General features: G+C 53.4%; 2 protein-coding genes across 8 annotated transcripts; both read right to left on the bottom strand.

Annotated features, from left to right (window-relative positions):
• Positions 1 to 364: 364 nt before the first annotated feature.
• Positions 365 to 3,242, bottom strand: PRAF2 (PRA1 domain family member 2). The gene is made up of 3 exons (XM_024580070.4): positions 2,950 to 3,242; positions 1,682 to 1,899; positions 365 to 1,264 (listed from the first exon to the last, which is right to left on the bottom strand). Exons 1-3 carry the CDS (start codon positions 3,126 to 3,128, stop codon positions 1,125 to 1,127), a joined length of 537 nt encoding a protein of 178 aa, XP_024435838.1. The 5' UTR covers positions 3,129 to 3,242; the 3' UTR covers positions 365 to 1,124.
• Positions 3,243 to 3,624: 382 nt separating this feature from the next.
• WDR45 (WD repeat domain 45) lies at positions 3,625 to 9,402 on the bottom strand. 7 transcript variants are annotated; one of them, XM_071220329.1, is made up of 11 exons: positions 9,279 to 9,390; positions 7,317 to 7,388; positions 7,103 to 7,177; positions 6,901 to 7,005; positions 5,897 to 6,005; positions 5,677 to 5,771; positions 5,076 to 5,155; positions 4,754 to 4,962; positions 4,573 to 4,674; positions 4,338 to 4,483; positions 3,626 to 4,091 (listed from the first exon to the last, which is right to left on the bottom strand). In XM_071220329.1, the coding sequence occupies exons 2-11, from the start codon at positions 7,369 to 7,371 to the stop codon at positions 3,982 to 3,984; spliced, it is 1,086 nt and encodes a 361-aa protein (XP_071076430.1). In that variant the 5' UTR covers positions 7,372 to 7,388; positions 9,279 to 9,390; the 3' UTR covers positions 3,626 to 3,981. The 7 variants fall into 7 exon arrangements, with proteins under 7 accessions (XP_071076432.1, XP_071076430.1, XP_071076431.1 ...); XM_071220330.1 differs by having other exon boundaries at positions 9,264 to 9,378; XM_024580069.3 differs by having other exon boundaries at positions 3,627 to 4,091; positions 5,897 to 6,002; positions 9,274 to 9,402.

Genomic DNA, 9,402 nt, shown 5'->3' with positions numbered 1-9,402 from the left:
CTTCTCCCTGCCTTATCTTGGGACCCACACCCATAGTTAAGACTAGATGACTTTTTAACACTGTTATGAAAGATATAAAACCATGGGAATAGCTTGCGATAATGTCAACCACTTTGGCTTTACTTGTTTTGTGATGTGGGGCAACTCCTTTGCCTGTCTGTGGTCAGATTTCTGGCTATCCCTGAGCAAGAGCCCTTAGTAATACAATGATGATGATAATGGAAACACTGTATGCCTTCAACTACCTGCGCATTAATGCCGCTATGGTAACAGGTCCCCAGAAGGAGACATAAGACACCACATAAGCCCACATATTTCACAGAGAGACCCAATCAGAGTCTAGCAGAAGGTTGCAATAGCCCATTGAAATGTGCAGTCTTTATCCAGGAGGCCCAATTGGCTTGAGCCACATAACAGCCTTTATTGCTGCAGCAACACCGATATATATGCTTCATTCCAAGTTGGGGCTCCCCCCACCCCCATGGCCCTCACCACTGTGGAACTTTGGCAGAAGATGAGAGGCAGAATCCCTAAGCAGAACTGGAGGGAGGCAAATGGGACTGGTAAGTGGGGTTACTTGGGACCAAGGGTTCAACAGGGTCAGGATACCTGATTTCCACTCAGAGGGAGACTGGTACCTCGGGTCCTGGGGTCAAGATTTGGCAATGCTTTGATCTGGGTTCAAAGCTGGGGTGTGGCATGGAAAAACCTTGGTCTAAGGTTCAAGATTTGAGAATGCCTTGGTCCCACGTCCCACAGCTTTGGGGTTGAGCATGGGAGACAAGTGGGTCCCAGTTTGGGGTTGGGGGAGTGTCTCTGTCAAGTTTGATATTGGCCATGTATACTCAGGTCTTCAAGCCCCAGTTTTGGGCTAGATGTGGGTGTCTCTGTGTCCCAAGTTCAGGGCTGGGGAAGACTCTGGTCCCCTGGGTAATGGGGACTGGATATGAGGGTTATCCCAGTTTTGGATCTGGAGGCTGAAGCAGGGGGGTGGTTACAGATGCCCTGCTTTTTGAAATGGAAAAGGGGCTCCTATTTTAAGGGGTGGGAAAGTGCTTTGAATTCCGGTTATGAGTCAGGGTGGGGGTGGCACTCTCCAGGTCTTGGGTATAGATCCCGGGGCCCTAGGATCCAGCCTCCTGCTCTTGTCCCAGGGCCTCCAGTAGCAGCCCCATTGGCGTCCGCTTGAGACCAATACTCTCAATCTTGTTCTCAATCTTGTTCTTGAGGTTGCGCAGGCGTAGCGAGGCATGCACCAGGATCACTACGGGCAATATCGAAAGGAGTGGTCAGTGGTCAGTGGAATGGGACATCAGCCTTTAGCCAATGGCGGCCCACAAAGGGGAACAGCACAGGCAGGCCACTGGTCAGTGGACAGGGCACCTATGATCCTGAAACTGTGGCGGAGCAATGCCTGGCAACAGGGGCGTGGCCAGGGAGGGTGACCAGTAAGGGGGATGTGGCTGGTGGAAGAAACTTAATACCAGGAGGGCCAGAAAAGCGGTATTAAGAAGGGCGTTCCCAAACAAGGGGAGCAAAGCCAGGGAAGGTGCTTTGTAAAGGAGCGTGGCCACACCCACCGGGTCCTCCCAGCCCCCTCTCCGCCCAGGAACCAAGGCAGGGCCAGCCTGGCGCCAAGGGCTGGCCTTGTTCCCGCTATCTCAGGGTAGTGGAGACTCACAAAGCACAGGCCCGGCAATGCTGAGCAGGAAGGTGCAAGCGCCGCCCACTGCCCAGAGAATCAGGAGGCCAACGGCAAGCACTGCCGCCAGGCAGGCGGCGGGGTGACTGCGGCGGCAGCGGCGCACGGTTGCACGACTCTCAGCCGCCCACACCAGCACCCCGAGGGCCACCGCTACCACCAGTGCACTTAGGAGGGTGTGCAGCGGGCGCACGTACCTGCGGGGACAATAGAACTAAGCTAGTAGATCAGTCGAGGAGAGAGCCGCCCAGCCTCTAAGCCTCCCAAGACTGCAATGCAAGCCCTAAGAGCTTAGGTCCCCATTCTCTGGACCCTCCCGCCAGCCCTATTTCCAACAGGTCCACCTCCAGGGTTTCCGACTCCCTTCTTCTCAATCCTACAGCCCCATCTTCCTGAGCTTCGGCCCCTCCCACCTCGATAGGCTCCTTCCCCAGTCTTTCCTACTGACCCTACCCTTGGAGGGCCCCTCTCCAGTACCCCACCCCATCCTACCCCCAAACCCACCATTTGAGCCCAACCAACCCTTACAGATTCTTTTCCCAGGCCTTCTGTGTCAACACACTTCCTCTCCCCAGGCCCAGGGTCCTTAAAGGACCCCCTTCCAGGCTTTAGTCCCCACCGTTAACTTGCAAACCCACCCAAGTCCCTTCTCCAGGTTCTCCATTCCTCTCAGGTCTCAGGCCTTCTATCCCTGGGTCCTCCCTCTTGGCTCAAGTTCCCCAACAAGTACCTGCTCGTACCTGCTCCTACTGCACTCCAGTCAGACTCCCCTCCGCACCTAGATCCTCCACAAGTTCACCCTCCAAACCCTTCAACTCGACCACAGCGATATCCCTGTCCCTGCCCTAAGGCCTCTAGGGCCCCCTTAACCTGGCCCCATCAGTAACATTGCCCCACTACCCCCAGACACACTCAGGACACACTTTAAAGCTCTCCTTATTTTCAGGTCCACCTCCCCACTGTTTTCCCCTTAGTTCCACGTTCTCCATCTTCCCTGGGCCTTCCTTCTAGTCCCAATAACCCTCTCATGCCCTCCTCAGCCAGGCTGTATTCAGCCCCAGGTCCTCCTTATAACTAGGTCCCATTCACTTTGAGTCCCCCCACTCCCAAGCACCTTAGGCTTTCCAAATCTACTGAATTTGCCTTCCCGTGCCTTGCAGCCTCCCCTTCCCAGTTCTCAGAATCCCACGGGCCCACCCTCTATGCCCTGCAGGCACCCCGGGCCAACTGGCGCCTCCCTCCCTCACCCAGCCAGAGCAAGACCGAAGCCGAAGCAGACAAGGTAGTTGGTTTGGTAGTAGAGGAGGTTGTTGATGACGCGATGGCACCATCTCTGCAGGTCGCATGGATCCGGGGCTGCCAGACGCGCAGACCCCAGAATGAAGTCATCCAGGGTGCGTAGCGGTGGCAGCCGCACCTCCGACATCCTGCAAGTCGATGTAGCTGGACCAGCCAGAAGAGCAGCCGGACTACAATGCCCGTTACTCCCCGCGCTGCTGCTGCTGCTGCAGCTGCGGATATTGGGAAATGGAGTCTGGGCGGGGCGTCTGTTACCCTATCCACTCAGGTATTTAGCGCAGGCGCAGCAAAGCACGTGACCAGGAATGCAAATACCAGAACAGTAAGGCAGCAGGGGCTGCAGGGAAACTAAGTATCCGCAGCGAGTTCTTATGCACTCCCGGACGGGGGCGCCAGGAGGGACTGTTCCAGGCAACACTGGCGACGCAGTAATAGTAACCAGGCAAACGGATGTAGCAGAGATGATGATGGCAGGGACTGTCATAAGGACCGGAGCACGATCCCACCTCCTGCCTGTCCAAGAGGGTCACACCTTTCCTGGAAACTCCTGCAGTGCCTTTTCAGCCTCATCTCCTCCAGGTCCCACCCCCGAGGTCCAGCCGTAAATACTATTAAGGGCTTTTTATTCATATTCACCAAAGATTGGCTCTTTCTAGGAAGTTTTTTTTTTTTTTTTTTAATCCCCACAGGTTGGATTAGGGAACTCCCTCAGGGTCCCTGGTCTTCTCCAGGTTGGGAGCCCAGGGCATCTGCTGCTTCTCTCTGAGTCCCTTGCCTGGCTCTGTGGGCACACAGTCCTTAAGGGCACAATCACTAATAAGTGCTTGGGGGAAATGAGCTGTTTAGGCATTGTTCTGTGGAGTGGAAAGTGGGCTCCTGCCCCATTAGTGCTTGCTGGCTGGTGGCTTCCAGCACTCCCACCCCCATAAATGCTTTGCACTCTGCCACGGCAGGTCCCTAGCACAACCCACACAGGGTCCTTAAAAGTCATCATCATCACAGATGTCAAGGTACACATCGAAAGCCTCTCTGTTGCAGTTTCCATCAGGAGTGAAGACATATTTGTGGAACGTCCCATCTACACAGATGGCTGGAGGAGGGGAGGGAAAATCAGTAAAACGTTAGAAGCTGCCAAAGCTACACATTTGAATCCAGGTGTCCCATGGCCTACAGTCTCCTTCCAGGCCTGTTGCCTGCATGACATTCCCCTCAGTGATAACGGAGTTGAACCACCCATTCTAGCTTCTTCAGGCTTCCTATTCCCTAAAATTCTTTAGGTCCAACCTGCAGGTCTTTGCCCATGTAATACCCCCAGTCAAGGGTTAGTCCCACTCACCAATGACAGAGTTGACATTCTTGGAAGTGTTGCGACCAAAGGCACAGATACAGGCTGACTCGGCAGGCACAGTGAAGCTCGCCAGGCTCCACTGAGAGTCCACGTACTGTCCAATCATAGGCCCAACCTTGCCCACACGAGCTAGCCTGCAAGCAGCACTAACTTAGCCCAGGTGTGGTACATGGGCAGGGGGAGAGGGACATGGCAGGGTGAGGCAGGGGACAGGGGTACTCACGCAGAGCGGCGGTTGAGACGGGTATCCTTGAGAGCAAAGATATGGACAGTGCCCTTATCACTGGAAGCGCATAGGAAGGAGGAGTCATGGCTGAAGTTGATACTGGAAGAGAGACCAGCAATGATGTCAGCATGTCATATGGTGTGGAGTTGCTGGCCCACCATGCATTCCCTGTGCTCACCAGTAGAGGGTGGCAGGGTCAGTGCCTCGGCGCAGCTCCACGAGTTTCTCCTTGGACTGTGTGTCAAAAAGACGAATAAGGGTGCCCTTCTGGGAAGCTGAGGCCACTACGGTGCCTGGCTGGTTTAGGGACACACAGGCCACGTCACTCTGATGTGCGTTGATGGTAAACGGAGCAGATGAAGTGCCAGGCTTTGTGCTTGCCAGGTCCTATGGTGGGAAGGAGCAGTCTGGGCTTGGGATAGTATGGATGGCAGGGTCTCAGAGTCCACAGGGAGAACTAGCCCACCCACCTACCCACCCCTGCCCACTGGAAAACTTACCACAAGCTGCAGACTCCCACACTTGTGTCCTGGGAACACTAGCAATTGTTTCTCCAGGCTGGGGCAGAGGTCACAGAGCCCTAGGGTGTGAAGATGAAGTGGGGGGAGGGGGGTGAGCTGGTGAAGGGGAGGCAGGGGCCATGTAGGGTCTCAGAATGGACAGAGCTGGATAAGGGCTGGACTTTGACCTTCCTTGACACATGTTACCCACAGAACCCTCAGGGTGCTGCCCTCAGCTGTGCTCCCCACCAGCGAGGTATAGTCCCCTCTTCCCTACACAGCTGTGGCAGCTCCAGGAGGCCCAGGGGTCCCTGACACACCCACTTATGTGCTTATTAGGTATTTTTACTCTGATATCTGGGGCATTAAAGGGTGGGGCAGGGGTAAGGGTGGGGAAAGAGAACTGGCTAAGGGATGGAAAGCTGGACACATGGGGGATATGAGCATCTCAGGCCATCTGAGCATCTCTGTACAAAATCTCTCCCTGACTCTCTTTTTCCATTTCTCTCTCTGTGTGCCCCTTCTGTTTGCTCTTCACTTTCTCCCCTCCACCCCATCCACTGCCTCCCGCCCTTACTCCTGCATATCTGGGTCCTCTCACCCTTTGGGTTGTCCCGGGTGTCGAACTCAAACAGCTTTCGGGGATTGTCAGGGAAGGAGTACACATAGATGCGGTTCCTCAGCACAATCACGATTCTGTGGGCATCACACAACACCGGATGGCCATGAGGGGAAGGCAGAATGTCCAGGCAGGACTAATCCTCTTGCCTGCTGTAGGGACCTCCCACCTGCCCCCCACCCCCAGTCCTCCTCAGGCTCACTTGTCATGGCGCATGCGCACAGCCAGCACTGGCTTGGTGAAGGTGAACTCCAGCACCAGCTTGTCCTTGGAGTCCTTGCCCTCCCGGGCATCGTCCCAGATCAGCACTGCTGGGCAGGTGGGTGCATTGTTGGGGGCCAAGATTTAAGGTGAAGAGCATCCCTGGTGACACAAGACCCACCCCTACTCCCCATGGGACCTCAACCCACTTGTTTAACCTTTTGCTAACACTCAATGCGAGCCTCACACAGTGTGAGTACTTGTGGGCATTATTCCTGAGAGAACAGGTTCTAGAACCATTATACCCATTTACAAGTGAGGAAACTGAAGCTTGAAGGGATTGAGTATTTGGCCAAGGACCTCATAGCCCATCAGCAGCCAGGCAGGGATTCATACCCAGGCCTGTAATTTCCTGTCACTAACTATTTCTGCCTCTAAGGTCCTAGTCCCTGAACTCCCGAGATTTCTATGAGAAATACTAGGCTCTGTCACTTGCCTAGGGCAAGTCTCTTGCCATGCCCCAATGGAATAAAAAAAAACCCCTTAAAATAAGATGGCACTTGAGGGTCAAGGCAAGTGGGTATTGGGGAGACAGCTTGAAGATGTTAAAACCAATTAGTTGTATGACCTTAGATAGGTCACTCAACCTCTCTGGGCCTCAGTTTCTTCATCCATAGAAATGGGGATAATGATGCCTCCTACCACAGAGTTATTGTGAGGATTAAATGAGTTAACACACGTGCAGTATTTAGAACAGTACCAGGCTCACAGCAAGCACCCTATAGGTAAAGACATGGCATACAGGAGGCATTCAATTAATGTTTGTTAAGTGAAGACAAAACACCAAGCTTCTTAAGCTATAAGATATATGACTTTTAAGCTGTAGGCTTCACTGTGTGACTCTAAGGTGCTCTGACATCTTCAGCTGCCAATGCCTTGGGGTGCCTGGGGAAGGCTAGGATTCCAGGGAATCTGGGCCAAGGGTGGGATGAGATGAGGGCTTACCTGAGATCTCTGAGAACTTGGGGCTGCTACCACCGCCCACCAGGGCCAGCAGGTTGGAGCGGTGCAGCATTTCCACCAGGCCCATGCTGCCCACCTGCTCATGGTCTGGACAAGGACCAGGGTATTAGCAGGGGTGGGAGCCAATGCCCAGCCCGTTCCTTCATCCCTTCTGCCCACTGCCTCATCCCCACCAATGGCTCACCCAGATGCCCCTTCTCCATCAAGGGCTCCACATTGTAGATGCGCACGCCTGTCTCCATGGCACAGCAAAAGCAGCCTGGGGAATGGGAGGAATCCAGGCTGCCTCAAAACATTCCTGGGTGGGAAGCTAGGGCTGCTTAACAACCACCTCTGACCATTCTCACCCTCCCTCTCTCCCTCCCTCCCACAAGGGTATAGACACAAGTCTCTCTCACTTTGGTCTTGGTTGAAACGCAGGCTGGTTACTCCTCGAAGTGGCTGCTGGGACATGATCCAGGATTGCTTTCCTGGAAGTAGGTAGGGGGTAGGGTTGGGGAGAGTCCTGGGGTCTGTTTGCCTTCCAAGTCCTAGAATTCCTGCCCCTAATTGATTTCTTTCTTTCTTTTTTTTCCCTAATTGATTTCTTATTCTATCTCTCACTCTACTAAGACCAGCAGGACTGCAAAGAAGACAAAAACGGAGAGAAGAGTCCTGGGGTCTCCACTCTAAGCTTCCAATACTCCACACAGCATGGCCAGGAACCTTCCTATCTTCTCACATTTGGTTGACCTCAGCTCCAAGGCTACCCTTACCTGGACTCCACACCTCCTCCTTACTTCCCAGCCCTCATAAACAGCTTGTCAGAAAGTAATAAGACAGTAAATGACCCAGTGACATCTCCTCTCCAGTCCCAGGCAATCCTGGCCCCGATGTCCAATATGACCTGGAATCATCCCTACCCATTTCTCATCTTCACACCTGAATCTAGCACCCAACTCTACCTGTCAACAAATGGGGACAGGAAGCTAGGACATCTACCTCTTCCTGCACCTGCATGACCTGGCCCTAAGACCAGCTATGGTTGGTACCACCCACTGAAACTCCCCTCCTCATGCCCTTCTGAACCTACCAACCTATTCCACCACCCTGGAGTGCTCTCATACCTTCCCTCCTCACAAGTTTCTCCAAACCCCTTTAGGATCCCTTGACTACCTTGAGATGGGCTAACTTCTGCCCAACCAGAACCACCCTGGAGGTTTCCCCAGATTCCCTTATGCCCTGAAGACCCTACCTCAGAATCCCCTAACACTCCAAATCCCCTACCCTGGGGACATCCTTTTCAATGTGCTCTGCTGTTCCTGAGTCCAACATGGGTTGACTTGGACCTACCCCCAGGAATCCTGTCCCCCTAAGATCTGTGAACAACAACAACAAAAAAGGATTCTACAGAAAGTTAACCTCACAGGATGATCTGATTACAAATTCATAACTGGGCAGCTCCTGGTGAGTAGTCACGTCCCAGGCATATAACTTCTTTAGTAAAAGGCTTATCTTTGCCTTAAGCAAGCCCTGTGCATAGCTTCTTTGAATCTAGATTAACCTTTGAAATGCCACCTTTCAGACCTCTCTTTCTAATCCGATCCTCACCTAGCTTTCTTCCACCTTCATGTGTAATCTGCTTTATGGTTTCATCTTAATCTCAAATGCATAAAAGAAACTGCAAACTGTTATTCTCTAAAGCATTTGAGATGTTGTTTTCTGGCAACTGTAGTCAGTTTTGGATCAAATAAACTCATAAAAATTCTCAACAGGTCTGGATGTTTCGTATGTTGACAGATTCCTCCTCCAAACCCCCTATCCTCTCTCCATGACCCTACCCCAGGACATTCCTACCCCTTTAAGACCACTGTCCAGGATACACACCTCCCCAAATCCCTGCCTGAGATAACTCAACCTCCTAGACTCCTGCCCCAGGCCTTAAGAGGTCGGTCCCCCCATACTCGCTACAATCCCGGACCTCCTCAAGACCTTTTCCCAGGCAGACGCCTCTCTATGCTCCAAGAGCCCCGCCTACTTCCTTCCCCCCTGTACTACGTCCCCCGGACCATCTCATTCTCCAACGATCCATTATTTTGACAGCCCCATCTTCCAAGATCCCCTTATTTGGACTCCCATTCCAAAGGTCTGCACCACCCAGCCACCCAAGAACCCTGCCCTGAGATGCCTCACACAAAGCCTCCAGTCCCCAGCATTTCTTCTTGTCCAAGACAGCACTCATACTCCTTCCAACACCAGCGCCCCATCGAGATCCCTGTTCTAGACCCCTCATCCACCAAGACCCTTGATCAAAAGGCCTCCAACCTAACCCCAAACCCTGAGGTTATGTCCCAACTCCGCTCCACCTGTTCTGACCTGACCTCCGCGCCTCTCGACCCCAAGAACAGCTCTCGGTGCCGCCCGCGGCCCGGCTTTCTGACCTCCAGGGCCTTGACACCCGGTTCCGGTGTTTACATTGGGTCTCACTTCCGGGGGAGGGAGTCT

The sequence above is a fragment of the Desmodus rotundus genome, chromosome X (genome assembly GCF_022682495.2).
Source record: "Desmodus rotundus isolate HL8 chromosome X, HLdesRot8A.1, whole genome shotgun sequence".
Classification (NCBI taxonomy): Eukaryota; Metazoa; Chordata; class Mammalia; order Chiroptera; family Phyllostomidae; genus Desmodus; species Desmodus rotundus.
Note: the sequence above shows the minus strand (reverse complement) of the source record. Positions and strands in the feature narration are given on the sequence as shown.